We start from the raw sequence: 18,298 nt of genomic DNA on the forward strand, positions 1-18,298 counted from the left end.
GAACAGAATGGTATGACGGCTTTAAAATATTAAGTATTTCTACTGAAACGCTTTTTTCTGAGATCGTTGGCGCCCCCTGTCACATCTCTGTGAAACTACATCTTTCAACATAAACAGTAAACGTGGCTTAAATGGTAAAAGATGAAGTTGTTTTATTTCCAGGTTGTGTTGGATTTTGCTTTTACACTTACTAAACACCAGCCTTCATTACCGCCACCGAAAAAACCCCACATCTGTTAAGTTCCTGTCAATCGTTTATTTTTAATAAAAAAAATGCACTCATGACAATGAAGACATTTAAATATGTTCTTTTGTACATAAATGTGACTTTACAACATCAAATGAATGATTTATTCATAAATATTAACAGACGTTACATCTCTTCTTACCTCAAAGATTCAACCAGACGTTCAAATACCCGTTTTCTACGTTTAGGTTCACCTTAAAATAAACAGACATCTTTCCAGTCACCACTGTCATCAAGGGATTAGGACTTATCTGTGTTTCAGCAATTTAATGATTGTTAATTTTCTCATTTACAGGTTATTTTTTTCAGAAAACATGAATGAATAGTGCTTGTTTTGTATCAGAATCACTTCCAGAACACATTTTGTACGTTCATTCTGTGTATTTCATCTAACTGTACTACCTGGTTCTTTTTTCCAGTAGCTTTTGGAGAAAATTCTGGGAGAAAATTCAAAAAATGCAAAGTCATGCTTCTGTCACATCCTGAGATGGCACTTCCAGGGAACAATTATAATTTTCTACATGTACAAATATCATCCACGTTCGAGCACTCCCCGTTACATAAACCCGTCTAAATAAAGTTTGTTTTTAAAAACATTTGAAATGTTTTTTGAATGAACCCATTTATTTTCTCCAAGATTAAAACTTTCTTGTCTTGCTTGTTTATCTTGAGAAGCTCCGTTGCTCAAATCTAACCTACAATATTAAAAATAAGTTGCCACCATTTGTCAAAGTATAACAAACAAATTAAGGGCTTCTAGAACCGTTAAATAGTAAACATGTACAGAGAACTATTACAGGAATCCATCAACTACTTATTAAACCTCTCATGTGTAGTTTTATTAATTCTGTGTGTTAATCCACAACATACAAGTATCTATTAACACTATATTTATTATTAGATCAGTTTGCTTTAATTTTGTGTTTGGGGTATTTGTGTGTAAATGAGGACAGCATGAGAGCTGAAGGTAATCCAATTACATTTTAAGTATTTTTATTTAAACATAAAATTGAGGCTCATCAGTCTTTTGGTTGCTGATCATTTTGATGCAAATAAGCCACAAAAACTTTGAACTTCTAAATAAAATCTGATGTTTTCGATGCATAAAAGTGAACATTTTGTGGCAGCAGTAGCTCAGGTGGTAGAGCGGGTTTCCTCATGATCGGAGGGTCATGGGTTCGATTCCAGCTCCCGCCAGGGGTATCCTGCTGTTGTGTCCTTGCCTGTGTTAGTGGTGGTCAGAGGGGCCGACGGCACCAAATGGCAGCCTCGCCTCTGTCAGACCTCCCCAGGGCGGCTGTGGCTACAAGTAGCTTACCATCACTAGCAGTGTGTGAATGTGAGAGTGTGTGAAAGCATCTTTGGGTGTCTAGAAAAGCGCTATTTAAGTTCAATGCATTATTATTATTATTATTATTATTATTATTATTATCCAGATGTACTGAAGCATCTGAAAGTCCAACCATTCCAAGTTTCTGAAGCATATCCATATTTTATTATTTAAATTATTTTCTAAGACATGTAATCACTTCTCCATTCTTAGATTACAGTTACAAAGGAGGAGACAGAGTCCAGCTGGACTTACATGACCAACTGGCTTTGCTTTAAAGAGGCAGAGCTGTAATTTAGAGGTTAGCAGCTCCTTTTAAACAGACGTGACAGAATCTGAGTGGATGAAGGGAAACGCTCTTAGAAACCGGCTGAGCTGATTAGACAGAGGGCGTACGGTGAGCTGGATTCCAGAGACAAGCGTGCGTGCTGAGCAAACTGAATAAATAAACACACACGAGACCCACACTCCCACTGCCCCGATGTGGCTGCAGTGAAACAATCCGTTCGTTGCATAAGGTTAAAAAAGAGGCTTTCTGTTGCAGTGCAAATGTCTTCCAAAGAGTTTTATTCTCGCCTCTATAGTCAGAAACATCGCCCCCTTCTGGGGAGGAGAGTTTAGTGCAATCTGGACGGATACAAGTAGAACACGTTTCATACAGGTGAGGGGAAAAAAACACATTAATGTTCCTCCGCCATCGTCACGGTCTGTGAGCGTGTGCACATCCAGGACTCCACCAAATGTGTAAGATTTGGTTGATTAGAGGTAAAGAAAGCAGGAAAATGGTCGTTCTCCAGAGTAGGTAAACAATTCTTTTTGTCTTCAAACACAAAAGTGGTCGACTTCAAACGCTGAACAGCAGAACGATAGGCGGCGGTCATTCAGCATGCCAAGCAGCGATAGCTCCCAGACTCCGGCGGTGCACCCAATCTTCGCAGCGGTGTGTGTGTGTGTGTGTGTGTGCTACCTGCGAACATGTGCCTTGCTTGCCGACGTCCTTTGGTAGAACGAGTTTGACGCCGAGTCTGTTTCTAGAATCAGGTGGAAGGCGTTACTTGCACATTGCTTCTAGAGTGTCCAGAGTGCGCTTGATGTCCCGAATTTGAGCGGCCAGGGTGTGTATGGGCTGCATGGAGCGATCCAACTCCTCACAGCGGGCCATCAGCGTGTACATACCCTGTAGAAACATAAACACAGCTATGTGATGTGTGAAAAAAAAAAAAAAAAACCTGAAGATAAACGTAGTAAATTAGAAATTTTATTTAACCTTTTCGATTATGTTTGTGCTCTTAGGTTTTAAAACCATGTATCTACTAGAGAGGCTGGATTTTAACCACAGAAACATATAAAACACTTTATTGTGGTAAAAAGACATCCAATAAGGTATTCAACGCCCACTCAAACGTCTACAGACACACTTTTTCTTTCACCTTTATACTCATGTCTACAGACTCTCCCAGGCTGTCGACTGAGTCTCTGTAGGTCTGGATGTAGCCCACGCTCAGAGCTGTCATCTGCAGGAACAGAAGGACAAAGAGATCAGCTGGTTAGAAAAAATAAATAAGCATGTGGAGGTGTGTAGATTTCATTCTCACATTCTGGATGGTTCCGTTGAGGCTCGTCGTCATCATCTCCACACTCTGCGCCACTTCCTGAGTGTGTTTCTGGAGATCTGTTAAAACTGCAGGGTCGATTGGTGGGATGTCAGCCGGTTTCCGTGACGACCCTCGGCTTCGGTGGATGGGACCCGAACAATCAGCTGGTAACAAAAATGCACACACTATTCTCCAGAGGACACACACTCCTAAAACAGAACAAATGGGTACTTTAGAGGAGAGTTCACTCACAGTCGCTGCAGTCCAGGCTGGGCTTGGAACTCATTTTGATCTTCTGCTCCAGGTTCTTAGTGATGAAGTTTGTCAGGTCTCCTTCATGGCTGACGGTCCCCTCTAGCTCCAGAGCTGAAGAGATCGTGGCTCGTCGGCCCTCCGACTGCCCGCTTTTGCCCCCCCCTCGAGCTCCTGGGCCCCCTCAGAAAAACGCGCCAGCATCAAAAACGAACCAACAAGCCGAACTTTGACTAAAGCTGTGAGAGAAACCCACCTCCACATGCTTGGCTGATCTCATCTAGGCTCTTGCTGTCCTGCATTCCTCGGACGTTGCGAACCCACACCTGAGCCATGATGTGAGGAGGACACGGGGTGTCATCGGAGGTGAGAATGGGCGGAGAGGAAGAAGAGGAGGTACTGGGACCAGGGGCTGAGGAGGAGTAGTGCTGTGAAGACTGGAAACGGGATTTAAAGATGAATCAGAAGCACAGAGTTCATTAAAAAAATAAACGAGTAAATCATTTTTAAAAATCACTTTCACTGCCTTCAGCTGAGATCAGGATAATTACTGTACTACTAAAACGATTCCCTTACATACTGATTTTGATAAGCTAAAAATAATCCCAGCATCAACTCACTCCCATCCCTGTTCTCCCTCCAGCGTTCCTCCACTTCTTTTCATTTTTCTCATCATTCTCCTCGTCCTGCTTCTCCTTCTCTCCATCCTCCTCTCCTTCTTGGCCATCGGCGTCTCCCGCTGCACCTCCTGCCTCGGTTTGCTGCCGGTCTGTGGCGATGCCGCCTCCTCGCTGATATGAGGTTCTGAACCCTCCGTGCTGTGATGAATCCCACATGAGAACCAAATTACGTGCGTCAGCAGTCTTCGGAATTTCTGGAATGTCTTTGGATTCCGAGTCTCCTGGACCCGACCCATCACCTAGAGAGAGAACCTTCTCCTGAGAGCCGTGAAACGACAGACTTGATATCCTCTCGTTAATGTCAGTCTCAGTGTACAAGTGGTTGTTTCCATCATAAACTCTGTTTTCCATATCAGCATGGTGCCCTGTATGTCTAGGGGGCCCATCCACCGGTAGTCTGCTCCCTCGATGTTTCACTGGGATCGGTATGTGAGGGCCATTTTCCACAGAAACAGGGGTCACCACTCCATTAGCCGTTTCTGGCACCTCAGTGCTGATAACAGGGGAGAGACTCATCTCTCCACCTGCTGGGGATTAAAAAAAATAAAAAAACAGATGTTAATGAAAAACCGTAGGAGCAGGTCTGATTTCAGGATTTTTTTTTTATGTTTCAAAGAGGGTTTATAACCAAATATTACATTAAAGAAAATAATGTAAACAAAACATAGCTAGCACCACTGGTTTTTGCTATTTTACTCTCTAACTCCACTGGAAAAATATGTATCTTAAAACAATCGCTTAAAATCGGCTCTAGTTTCTTTTGAAGTTGTCTTCAGAGCGATGGTGGCTAAGGAGTGAGTTCACCCTGTGACGGGTGGGTTGCTGGTTTAAACCCAAGCTCCGTCTGAGTCAGTCGTTGTGTCCTTGGGCAAGAAACGTCACCCTCCTTTCCTGCTGGCAGTGGTCGGAGGGACCGGTGGTGCCGATTGTGTGTCAGCCTCACTTCTGTCAGTGTGCCCCAGGGCAGCTGTGGCTACGATGCAGGTCATCACCATCATTGTGTGACAGACGGTAGTGTAAAGCACTTTGGAGTCCTCTAACGTAGAAAAGTGATTTACAAATGTACTGTTAGAGAACTTTTTAACCCTGGCACAGCTGACTTCTGCTCGAGTGGACTCCAGTTACATATGGTGCATAGACATAAAGGTTTTTACATTTAAGGAAAAGCTGTATGGAGTTGCACTTGCTTGCATTTTTATAAGCAACAAGGTTGCAGGTTCAAGACTCAGCTGCAGCTTTCCTACATGAAGTGTGCGTGTTCTTTTGATGCATATGTGGTTTTGTCCCACAAACAAACAAAAACATACATGTTCGGTTATCTGACATGGTCATGGACTGGTGACCTGTCCAGGATTTACCCTGCCACTTCCTCAGTGATTGCAAAAAAAAAAAAGTGCCACGAAACTGATGTTGGTTCCCATTTCAACTTTGTGATTCGTAAAGGGCATTTCCATTAAACGTTTCCATTCCTTGAGCATTTTAATCCGCACTAATTATAAAACTACAATACTTAAGACTCTTCAAGCCTGGATTAGACCATTCTACACTACGAGCAGAGCATGTAAAACACAGCTTGTGCTTTGGTCTAGATCTTTTAGTTATGCTCAGAGTGGAATAATGACTTGGAGTCGCCCTTTCTAAACCAGAAACCAAAAATGGGAGCAAACTTCCGCTTCGTTTATGTATTACTAAGTAAGGTAACACCTATGGGAGCCGCTTTTGAATGTTTTCCTAAAGATATTACTGAGTTATTTTGTTTATCTGCCTCAACCTTGAAACAAACCTAAATCAGTCAGGCTTTAACCAGTGTAAGGTGACGACACATGCCGATTTTCCAAACATGATTAAGACAAGCTCCTAGGCTAACTTTATCCGAATGATATTTGTTTTTTCACCAAGTCTCCTTCCGTGAAGACTGAAGTATAGCACAAAAACTGACACAAAGGCACAAAGGAACAAGATTAAACAGGCTGTCACTGTTGAGGAAGTGGATGTAATTCCTTCGCTGTCAGATGATGTTGACAGCTAAGCGCAGCTAACGCTAGCCGCTCGGGCCTGGAACTCTCCAAAAAGTAAAATGTTGCTTTAATTTGTCCAAAAAGGTCTCAAAGTTAATCAGATTTAGAAGTAATATACATATCTATTTCAACAAATTATTAAATAGTGGTTTCGTGAATCTAAACCAAAGAATACACTCACCAGGCAGCTCAAATTCTGACAGATGTAAGCAACAACAGGGTCCGGCCAGAATATCCTTCCCCTCAAATCAAAATAATTTTAGTTCCGCTGCTTCACTTCTTCTTTAGATACAGTGCCCACATAAACAAATCGTTGCTAAAAGCCAGACAAATATGTCATCAAGTGTAGTGTTTTTCTAAAATATAAAAATTTCATTCAAGAGATAATTGTATTTATTTATTTATTTGTTAAATGAAAGCTTTTTTCAGGCTTCTTTAACGTGCATATCTGTTAAAATTATGAGAAACATTGAATTTTTATTCAAACTTATTAATGCTTATAAAGTTTATTTTGGCTTATATAAGAATTATTCATTGTAGGGATGCTTTTACTTCGCCAGCAGATGGAGACAAACTCCAGAGGCCCACAAGGATCTGACTTATAGCAAGTTAAAAACTGTTTAATGAAAAAAAAACACTTAGAGATTGAACTCATTAAAAATGCTTACTTTGGTGTTCCTTTGATCTCTTCTTTACAATCAAATAATGTTTGTTACATATCTCTTAACTTGAGAAACTCGTTGGTTTATAGCTGCACATAAACACATTGATTATGTCACGTTGTCATTCTCAGTGGAATTGTTTAGCTGTCATGGTTGCAGTTTGTGCTTCACTTACATCTGTCTCTAATGTTACTTTTATATTTTTAATGATTCTTGTGCCTTTTGCCTTTCATAAAAGCAACGGAACACTGAACAAGTTGTTGGCTATATAATAGACATTTAACTTATTGTCACAAACTTAAAGTGGCATTTTTTAGTTTATTTTGTTTTGGCAACATGATGATGATCACATTTCTGGCTTTTTATCTTTATTGCAGTGATAATGCATTCAAACAGATGTTTTCAGTTGTTTCTTACATTCTAATGACTTTAAAACCATTGCCTAGAGCAAGGGTAGGCAACCCTGGTCCTAGAGAGCTGCAGTCCTGCTTATTTTCCAACTATCTTTGTTGTTTCTGCTGTTGAGTACCTGGATCAGATGTGTTCAGCCAATTAGAAGCTGAAAGTAAATGCATGGCTGGAAAACATGTAGGACTGTGGCTCTCTAAGTCCAGGGTTGCCTACCCCTGGCCTCTTTCTTACCAAAAGGGTAAAATTTGCAGATATTGAAACAAGACATCCAAATGGACCTCAGAAGTTGACGGTGAACTCCTAAATATTACACATTAAATCATCTAAGCCCCGTCTACTACTGAAAGGGCCATTGTCTTGATTATAAAAGAGAACTGAACCTCTGAAACAGTTTTCACATGGTTTTACCTTGTAGAGAGTTCAGATGTCAGTTTTCCTTCTGTTTAGGACAAGTTAGTAACTCAGAACCTACGAAAGTCCCCATGAGTGCAAAAGTGAACTGGAGAAACTGTCCTGCACATTCTGAGTAACCAGACTCAAAAATACAACATGCCAGCGATTGCAAATGTTTACTGCATAACATCTTTATTCTCTGAATTACTCAAATGAAACAAAAACAAGTCAACTGGAGGCTGCAGGACCTAATTTCCCACCCCTGTGCCTTCAGAGTGGAAGTTAAACCAGTGTTTGTGGCATTTGAAACCCCTGAGGGTGGTTGGAAATGACAAACCCTGCAGAAGAGGAGAGAGGACTCAAAACCACTCTGCCACCACATCTAAAGTTCTTGTAAAATTTCCAATCCAGCCCATCCATTCAGGCCAGCTGCGCCCCGTCTCTGTGGAAAAAGAGCTTGTGTGACGTACATCAAAGCCTCTGACATTCACCTAAATATGTCCATAAATAAGCCATCGTTCCCGAGGTTCCCAGCAGAGTGCTCCGTTACCAGATTCTGGTTTTCCTTGTGAAGAATATTATTGTCAGAGAGAAGCTGTTTTAGCAGTTCATTATCTGCCACAAGAAAGACAACAATTAGGAAAATAAGGTATGCAAACTAAATTGAAAGCATGTGTCTTCATACATGTGTGGTTTTTCATTATTAAAGCTGGAGACTGCTTGTTTTATGTTGGTGGTCAAAGCAACAGCAGAGCCTGTAAATATGAAAACCACAAATCACAACTAGAAATTGCATCAATATTCCAGAAGCAAGTCTTTGTGCGACATAAACAGAACCATTTCCCTCTGAAATGAGAACACTTATGAAACAAACTATTTTTCTTGCATTTGGATATTTTTGATTTGGCAATAATAAGGTATAGAAATATTGTTTGACAGTGTTTCCCTTCATTCCCCCCCTTTAACCCATAGGGCCAACGTCTATATTTAGACACTTCCACTCACATCATAAATGATGTTGGTGTGCCTTTTCATGAACTCTTAGAATTAAGAGATTTCACCCAAACAATCATCAAAGATCAAGCTAGTCACGATTTGCACCATGGCGCCACTCCACCGATCAGGGCGGGGCTATAATGCGCCAAACATTGGTGTGTCTGCAGAGCCAGAAAACTCCTCGGTCTCCTTTCGTGTTTACGGTCAGATCTCTAAAACTAACAATGCTAGGTTTATGAAACTCTCACATCACAAGGTTGACTAGTTGTGCTAAATAAATATATATGTGTTGTAAATGTTAAACTCAATAAAGTTGGTGAAATATTGGCATGAAAATCAAATCTGCCTTGAACAAATAAAAGAAATGATGATCTCCATATATAAAATGCTCATCTAGCATTGACACAGGAAAGAGTATAATCACACGTCTTTGCCTGTTATTTTGGAAAACAAAAAGCTTGATTAGCTGATGAAAGTAGTCCTACCAACTCCAAACTCCAGTGAAAAGGGATACTGTGGTGACGTGTGCAAACCTCTTATTACCCCTACAAGAAAATTTTATGAGCAAAATGGTGCAAAGTCTCTTTGGTTGGTTGGCTGGGCAGCAGGAAAAACGAAGAAATGCTTCTTGAGGGCAAAACCATTTCCTCAAAGAAGTTCTTTCATAACCCAAAGTGGGTTTTTTTTATCTTTCATTCTATTATTAAATTCTTTGTAGGTCACCAGAATTAAAATGAGTTAAAAGAAAAATGGAACTTTCATGAATATAACTAGTAAAAGTCAACATTAGTTGCTTTGGAGATAGAGCCTGTATGTTTTTGCTTAAAAAATGTGGAGTTTGCCTGAACAGATTAGCATAAGCTCACTCATGGTTATGAACTATGTCTGACCCAAAATTTGGTCAACAGCAAATCACAACATGGTTGAGGCTGCTGGGTCTCTGGTATGTCTGGAACGTATCCTTCACTCCAGAGATTGCTCTGCAGTTGTTAAACACTGAATGATGAAGAGCTGCAAGAGTCACTTTGGCAGAAACAGAAGGCGGTTTGGTGTTGAGTGGTATGTTGCTGTTTTGGAGGGGAACCAAGGTGTACAGTAAACACGAAAAAGACCACGACTGGAATAGAAGTCGTCTCACTGTGGAGTGTCCAAACAGGATGACTTTAACACGCTGAAAGAAAAGCTGAATCCAGTTTGGAATCAGGTTTAAATGGGTTGGGATTGTGTTTAAAACTATCTTTCATGGTAAAACAGAGGGATTATTTCCACTAAAAATGTGTTTTATTAGTTTTATTTGACAGCATAAGTCAGTTTTTTCCACAGCAAACAAGAGCAGTGAGTAGTTCAGGCAAATAAATACATTCCTTAAAGGTGAACTAAACCACAAAACACACATTTGCTCAGTTGAAAGCAGAACTTTATACATATATACAAAAAGAAAAGGAAAGTCTCCACTCATGAGATAAATTTACACAATGACAGGTCAATTCCAACTGCAGAGAAGCAGTTCTGGAAAATCCCAAGAGACGAGCACCGGCACGGACATGTAAATATAACATAAGGGAGTAAAAACACACAAAGGTCCTTGTAATGATTGAAGAGCGGCCCTGCAGCGAGTCTTCAAGAGAAGCCCTGGAAGTTTAGACGGTTCGGTACCGTCGTAGACGTGCAGGCTCTAACATGAATGTTGTTCATCAGACAAATCCGTGTTACAAAACTTTACACACACAATATCACACACTCTAAGCACAATTCTTTTCTGTTATTTGGTTTCACGAGTAGATAGATTTTCATCTGAATAGAGTCAACCGTCGGAAGAAGAAGCAACTCAAAGTTCCCACAAATAGAGTGACTTTATTTGTAATTCTCCTTAAATTTTAATAGTTTTTTATATTATTATTATAATAATTTAGCTTTTCTGGGTTTGGGGTGTTGGTGTAAATATTCAGATAGCACTGCATTGTCCTTGTTTTTACTTTTGAAAAAGATGGCCCAGTTTAAATAAGTTTTACCTGCAGCAGACAGCTAGCACACTGAAAATAAGAAGTACACACGACTGGTAAAATCCACTTATTGTAAGTTACTATTACTGAGACAAACTAGTACTATGTAATTTAAAATACGCTGAGATTTTACCGATGAACAAAACACAACTCAGAAACACTAGTTCAGTTAGCAAATTTCCAAGTACTTGGTACTAGTTTGTCTTAGTTAACATAACTTGTATTTAAGTGCATGTTACTTTGTAAGTATTGGTAACTCCAACACAGAATTACCTAACCCCATGTACTTATATTTTAAGTTAAATTGCTTTGAATACTTTCTTCAAGTAATCTCAACAAATCAGATTTTACAGTGCGTCTGAATACTTAAGACCGTACATTTTGAAACGCATTCTGCTCAAAACAAAGAACAAGTGCTTGTCATGAATTTTCTGATGCAAAGTGGATAAAAGTTTACAAACAGCATTCACTTGGACATTTTAAATATTTAAGACTTTAGCTGATTTGAGCTCAGTTTATAAGGCAGCATTTTTAAGTAGTTGGAGGATTTTAAAGCATGATAGACCACACACGTGCCAAAAAGTCATGGATACTTCAGTTCTGGTACAACAGTGTGGTGAGCGGCAATGTGGCAAAAATACAGACTACTCACAAAAAATTTTCAAACATGAATGGAAAATCTAGCAAGATCAAACTTGACCTTGAAGTAAACAAACATGGTGAATGAGGAGCATGCAGTCCGCTTAGCTTTCAGGTTGGCTAGACATGACATTCAACAGGTGGCACGCTCATTTGTCCTCAAAAATTGGACCAAGACCATCAAACCATTTGAAAGCCTGAACGTATTATCCTTGTTTCTGAGCAGACCAGAGGACTCTTAACACACCACACAAGGTAGGAATATCTGATAAGATTATCTTTAAAGCCGTTGTCGGAGGGGAGGATCTCAGCACTATTGTTATGCCTGAAATCTGCTCTTCAACTGACCCTCATTTTGAGCTACCAGTTTACATCATTTACCCAACATTTTTTCTAACTAATTTCCCCCTGAATGGCGTCTACTGCAGGTAACACACTGACTACTCAGAAAGACTCAACAAAAGCCCACATCATGAAAAACTGTTTCTTTAGGCCTAAAATCAAGACAAGTGCTTATGGTTTCAGCAGATGGCATCAAATTTCGAGTCAGAACAGCCACGACTACAAAACTCTAGATTTTAATAAAGTAAGTTAGAGTCAGAAGTGTTAAAATCTCAACAGAAAAGGTCACTATTGTGTGCCTCAAATAGGAGACAACACCGTGATAACAATTCAGCAATGATGATAAGGTCTGATAGTATTTTACAACATTATCGCCAAATATTCTCAAACCTGTGCTTGATCACTGGTGAAGGCTGAAACCATGAAACCACATTACATTTCTGTCCAGACGTAAGCTGAAGTCCCAGTTTAGCAAATTTACTGGTTTAGCTTGTGAAATTCTGTTTGAGCTTCTTTCACCCAGATCCCACAAATGTCAAACACACATAAAACACATAGAGACACACTGTGCAGAAATATATACAGCCAGACGACTAAATGATCTGGCATCCTGCAGGTTTTAGATGGGGGTGTATTACAGCCTGAGATGCAGGCTCAGCTTCATTGAGTTGGATGAAATTAAATACCGAACACAAGGGTGTTATTCCATTTTTAGACCTCAGTTTTAGTTTAAAAAAATAAATAAATAAAGAAAGTCATTCTCTAAAAAAATAGCATTTCTTAAAATGAAGTAAATATTCTTAAATTTAATTTATTTGCAAGTTTTAAGAGTTTAGCCAAGCAACTTTTGCTTACCGCATTGGCAGATTTTATTTACTCAGAACAAGACAATTTTGATCATATTTAAAAATGTTTACCTTATTTGAAGTTATGCTATTTTCCTTAAGATTTTTTTTCTCTTTTTAGACTAAAAATAAGATAAAATGTCTAAAAATGAAACATTTTTTGTAAAAACGGCAGTAATGTTGAGTTGGACGTTTGTGGTTGAAGCTTTTGTTTTCTATCCACTTTTCTGGGAGACAAATAAAGAAACAAATCAAAGAAAAACACATTTTAAATGTGGAGTGAGAAGGTGCATTAACAGAAACAAATAATAACTAAACATCAAATATACACACAAAAACAGGCCAACAAAGAGAATCACATATGGGACAGGTGTTGGCTGTGTGAGCTGAGTTACAGTAAATAAATATCAGACAAAATAAAGAGAAATCTGGAGGAAGCAGTGTTGTTCAAACATTTTAACACAGAAAAAAAATCACCATTTACTGTCCTGTAAAGTCACCGAAGCTGTTTTGAATCTCACAGGAAGTGAGCCCAGCACCGTCTCTTCATGTTAAAAGTTTCTTTAACACACACTGAGCCTGGTTAATAGTTTGTGGTCAGATGATTTGACCAGCCGTCACACAAAGGCAGAAATAGTCCGTAGTTGGACAAACATGCGAGTCATACGGAGATCTTTAAAATGATTTATCACGTTTTCATCTACAAGGAGAAAATATTTTAAATGAGTTGTGATATTTTACAATGTTGGGTGTGATGAATTACCTTCCACAATCAAAATTAAAACTATTTCTATTTTCAACAGATACAGAGCACAAAACACTGTTTCTACACTGTAAAATCTTATTAGTTAGACTTACTTGAAAAAAGCATGGGAAACCGATTGGAATAAAAAAAGAAGTAAATGGGAGAAAGTGTGTGTTTACGACTGCTTAAGTATAGAAATCTAACAAAAAAAAAACTAGTTCAGTGAGCAAATTTCTTAGTACTTTGTACTGGTTTGTCTTAAGCTGGGCGTACACTGTGCGACTTTTTCACTCGTAGCACTCAGCTTCAGCTCAAACTGTACGACTTCCTCGCAGGGCAGATCTCACGAGTCATGTGCTCACGCTGTACGACCCAGTTCTCGGATTCAACCTGACTGCTCACACTGTACGTCTGGTAGCAACACGTCGACCCTAAAAATGTGCTAAAAATAGCAGTTTTTACACAACACGTCAGACTTTTTTGTCTTGCCTGTTGTCCTTCAGGAGTGCTGCAGGAGGACACACAGGGATTTATGGGGGTTGGATGAGGAAAACGAAATAAAGAAAGTAAATCTGTGTTTTGTGATCAGTTTAATTTGACATGAACACGACAAACACGCTTTCTTGACAATCTTTGTGAGTAAAAAAACATGTAGAAATAAAAACGAACAACGTGTGTTATTAGGGAAATAGCGAGCGAGCGGTGTTGGTGCAGGATTGCACATGCGACGTGAGCGGTTCTGGTACATTTTGGGTCATAGCTGCTCGCAGCTCCGCTTCAACAGTGCGATACCCTCACGAGGGACGAGCAAAATATCAAACACGCCAGAAGTCCGTGTGAGCTCATGATTGCTGACCAGTAGCCGGTCACGTGGTGTTAATCGCCTCTCATAACCCCCTGTACACTACACGACGCTCAGCGCAAAACTCGCCCCGATCTCGTGGATTCTTGCACGAGTGGAAAATTGGCACAAAAAGTCGCACAGTGTACGCCCGGCTTAAGTTATAGCACCTTGCATTTTGGTGCGTGTTATTTTGTTAGCATGAGTGGCTCCAACCCATATTTGCTTACTTTTGTGTAATTATTTTTTTGATTAGCTTGCTTTTTCGAGCAAAGGTAATTAATCTATTTTTACAGTGTACTAGAAATAAGACTTACATCAGCACAAATGAAAATACGTCAACATAACAAATAAGAAATTGGGGTTTAAATGTAAAACAAGGTTGCATGAATAGTTGTGAAGGACAGCAACACTGTGCGAAAGCTGCACCCAGACTAGCCATTAGCTCATCTGTCCTGAAGGATATTACCTCTAGTTCTCCTAACGGAGGCCATTCAGGAAGCCAATTATGGAAGGTAAGACAGTAATAAATTATAACTTAAACCAAACTTACTTTAGCATATCTCCTGCATCTGTAAAATGTGGCAACGATGAAATTCCATGAAAAAAATACCTACATTTGAAGCAGGATGGATGCTTTTTTTTTGTGTTTTACTCTTTTTGTTCCCACATGGAATAAAATTAGAGCATCTTGAGAGTGAACATGAGAGCTGAACACAGACAACGCAATGATGTGTCCATGTGGCTTCAGCACAGAGGACCAACCCCATCAAAGGCTGTTGTTACGATTTTCTTTTGCCTTTCATCTTTGTGGTTAAAGTCAGTCATCTGGCGGTCGAACCCCACCTAGCTAAAGAAACTAACAGAGCTCTCACTGAAACACGTGTGCTTCACGTCACCATCAAGAGTAAATTCAACTATGGGGTCTTCAATCATAGCTGGTGTGTTAATCCACCACCCTGATAGCTAATAAGTAGCATTTGAATGTTTCATATCAGCTACTGATTATTTTCAAAATAATTCCACCCCTGATAGATTTATTGACATTGTTTTGCTTAGTTGCACATCTGATATTTGACAGCTAATGAAAAACGCCTACGTTATTTCAGCACAGACTGCATGTTTGCTTTTTGAATAGCTTCAACTTCAACACTGAAGCTCGTCCAAAAAAAAAAGCTTTCATGCCATTGACCTCCCAGTTTGTGGATTTCTGAGAATGAACTTTGAACTTTGAGCAAATCACAGGAAAAAAGAGTGAAAAAAAGCTTATTTCAACCACGACATCTCAAAATAAACCATTATCTGTTTTTTACCTGTAAAAGCCACCAGCGAGTTCCCTCATTGCAGAATTCTCTCTCAAAAGTCCGGCTCAACGCAGAGTGAGTCACACTGACTGATGTGGAGGTGCCGTTTGTCCTTCATTCAACATGCTACACAGCCTAAAATATTCTACTTCTGCTATTTTGTTAACAAAGTTATTTTTTTCCAAGAGAAACCGTCTCCCGGGTGTCCGAGTCCTCCTGTACAAACTTGAGACAATTATTTTGCTGCTAAAATGAAAAGATGCTTTTTTCATGTTTGTATATAAGTGCATGCGCTTGATGTAGTCTCTGTACATAAGATGTGTGTGTGTTTAAGCATAAGTTAAGTGTTGCGTGTGTTTGTGTACATTTAGGCGCTCCTCGGTGCCCTCTGTTGCGGCTTGCTCCTGCTCTTCCTCCCCACTGTGCGCCCTCCTCCCCCTCCTCCTCCTCCTCCTCTTCCTCCACCGTGCTTTGGCTTGTCTCCCCTCACTTTCTCCTTGTGCGTTGGCACCATGAAGTCAGTGTGGTGACGCTGGTTGCGGGGTGGACGGTATCCCAAGGCCCTGCAGTGCTGACCCAGGTTTCCAGGGTGAATCAGCGCCATCACATCCTCGTACCACGGCTGGGTTCCCGTGTTCTGGTAAGACGAGCCGGCCATGGATGCTAAGATGTGATTGGCGGAGGGGCTCCAGACAGCCAGGCGGACGGTTACTGCAGTCCAGTGGTAGCCGTGCTCCTCTACCTGACAGTGGTAGATGCCACCGTGAGAGAGCTCGGCTCGTCGAATCAGGACGCCACGCTCAATCACCACCATCTGGTCCCCTGTTGTCACCTGGAGAGATAGGAGTAATCAGCTGTAAATAATGTGTGAATAAGGTCTTGATGGAATACTTTGAAAATATTCATTTCTAATGCACCTGGTTTAACTCGGCACTATTCTCCCCAGCTTGTTTGTACCAGGTGACAGCAGCATGTCTGGATCGAGGCAGGCACTCAAGGTAGGTGCTGTTACCCTCGGCAACCATCATTACCCTCTGCTCTGCTTCTACCTGCAACCCGGCTGAAGGACATTGCAGAAAAGATGAGACAAGTTATGCATTTCTCCTCGGCATTTGTCTGAAAAGGTGGCTAGAATTTTAAATCTTTAGAAACACAGAAAATTTAGCAAGTTTGAGGAGTTCTAGCCAAGCATCCATCCATCCATCCATCCATCAATCCATCCATCCATCCATCCATCCATCAGTCCGGGTTCAGGTCGCGGGGGCAGTAGCCTTAGCAGGGAGGCCTGGACTGCCCTCTCATCCAGCCACTTGGACCAGCACCTCCAGGAGAATCCTAAGGCGTTCCCTGGTCAGCCGTGAGACAGTCTCTCCAGCATATCCTGGGTCTTCCTTTCGTCCTTTTCCTGGTTGGACGTGCTCTAAAAACCTCACCAGGGAGGCGTCCAGCAGGCATCCTGACCAGATGCCTAAGCCACCTCAACTGGCTCCTCTCGATATGGAGGAGCAGCGGGTCTACTCCAAGCCCTTCCCAGATGACAGAGCTTCTCACCCTATCTCTAAGGGAGAGCCCAGCCACTCTGTGGGGAAAACTCATTTTGGCCGCTTGTATTCTTGGTCTCATTCTTTCGGTCACTACCCAAAGCTCATGACCATAGGTGAGGGTAGGAACATAGATCGACCGGTAAATCGAGAGCTTTGTCTTCTGACTCAGCTCTCTCTTCACCGCAACAGACCGGTACAACACCCGCATCACTGCAGATGCAACGCCAATCCGCCTATTGATCTCACACTCTAGTTTTCCCTCACTCGTGAACAAGACCCCAAGATACTTAAACTCCTCCACTTGGGGCAAGACCTCATCCCTGACCCAGAAAAGGCATTCTACCCTTTTCTGATTCAAGACCATGGTCTCAGATTTAGAGGAGCTGATTCTCATCCCAGCTGCTTCACACTCGGCTGCGAACCGCTCCAGCGAAAGCTGAAGATCACGTTCTGATGAAGCCAACAGGACCACATCATCTGCAAAAAGCAGAGACCTGATCCTCAGGCCACCAAAACAGATCCCTTCAACACCTTGGCTGCACCTAGAAATCCTGTCCATAAAGGTTGTGAACCAAATCGGTGACAAAGGGCAGCCTTGGCGGAGTCCAACTCTCACCGGAAACAAGCTCAACTTACTGTCGGCAATGTGGGCCAAGCTCTGACACTGGTCATACAGGGACCTACCAGCCCATATCAAAGAGCCTGGTACTCCCGAAGTGCCCCCCAGAGGTCCCCCTGAGGGATGTGGTCGAATGCCTTCTCCAAATCCACGAAACACATGTAGATTGGTTGGGCGAACTCCCACGCACCCTCCAGGGTATGGAGCTGGTCCAGTGTTCCATGGCTAGGATGAAAACCACATTGCTCTTCCTGAATCCGAGGTTCGACAATCTGCCGCACCCTCCTCTCCAGAACCCTGGATTAGACTTTACCAGGGAGGCTCAGGAGTGTGATCCCCCTGTAGTTAGAACACACTCTGCGGTCCCCCTTTTTAAATACGGGGACCACCACCCCGGTCTGCCAGTCCAGTGGGACTGCCCCGATGTCCACGCAATATTGTAGAGCCGTGCCAGCAAACACAGCCCCACAGCATCCAGAGCCTTAAGGAACTCTGGACAGATGCCACTGAGAAGCTTTTTGACCACCTCAGTGACCTCAGCACCAGAAAGTGGAGAGCCCAACCTAAAGTCCCCGGACTCTGCTTCCTCACTGGAAGACGTGTCAGTGGGACTGAGGTCTTTGAAGTACTCTGCCTAAGTAAATTCTATTTAAGAATATTTAGTTTATTTCATGAAATGTAACTTTTATAATGTAGAAATCGGATAAACTCTAAATAAAATTTGCCCCGCCCACATTCATTCTGGTTTTACTTTATACTTCAATAAATGTTGCACCACAAAGTGTTCACATGCATTTACATTTAAAACATGAATTATTAACTGAACCTCACC

General features: G+C 41.3%; 2 protein-coding genes across 2 annotated transcripts in view; both read right to left on the reverse strand.

Moving 5' to 3' along the window:
* Positions 1 to 135: 135 nt before the first annotated feature.
* On the reverse strand, positions 136 to 6,366 carry borcs6 (BLOC-1 related complex subunit 6). Its single transcript, XM_015967495.3, has 7 exons — positions 6,304 to 6,366; positions 4,045 to 4,631; positions 3,681 to 3,861; positions 3,425 to 3,598; positions 3,173 to 3,336; positions 3,008 to 3,091; positions 136 to 2,754 (listed from the first exon to the last, which is right to left on the reverse strand). The coding sequence occupies exons 2-7, from the start codon at positions 4,618 to 4,620 to the stop codon at positions 2,629 to 2,631; spliced, it is 1,305 nt and encodes a 434-aa protein (XP_015822981.1). The 5' UTR covers positions 4,621 to 4,631; positions 6,304 to 6,366; the 3' UTR covers positions 136 to 2,628.
* A 9,110-nt stretch (positions 6,367 to 15,476) lies between these two features.
* Positions 15,477 to 18,298, reverse strand: part of sema3h (sema domain, immunoglobulin domain (Ig), short basic domain, secreted, (semaphorin) 3H) — a 72,986-nt gene continuing 70,164 nt past the window's right edge. The window contains exons 16-18 of the mRNA XM_015967493.3: position 18,298; positions 16,221 to 16,363; positions 15,477 to 16,135 (exon numbers count right to left, since the gene is read on the reverse strand). The exon at position 18,298 is cut by the window's right edge and continues 61 nt beyond it. Of these exons, the coding sequence (XP_015822979.3) occupies positions 15,671 to 16,135; positions 16,221 to 16,363; position 18,298 (609 nt within the window). The 3' untranslated portion in view covers positions 15,477 to 15,670. The remainder of the gene's footprint in view (positions 16,136 to 16,220; positions 16,364 to 18,297) is intronic.

Source organism: Nothobranchius furzeri, chromosome 15 (genome assembly GCF_043380555.1).
Source record: "Nothobranchius furzeri strain GRZ-AD chromosome 15, NfurGRZ-RIMD1, whole genome shotgun sequence".
Taxonomy (NCBI): Eukaryota; Metazoa; Chordata; class Actinopteri; order Cyprinodontiformes; family Nothobranchiidae; genus Nothobranchius; species Nothobranchius furzeri.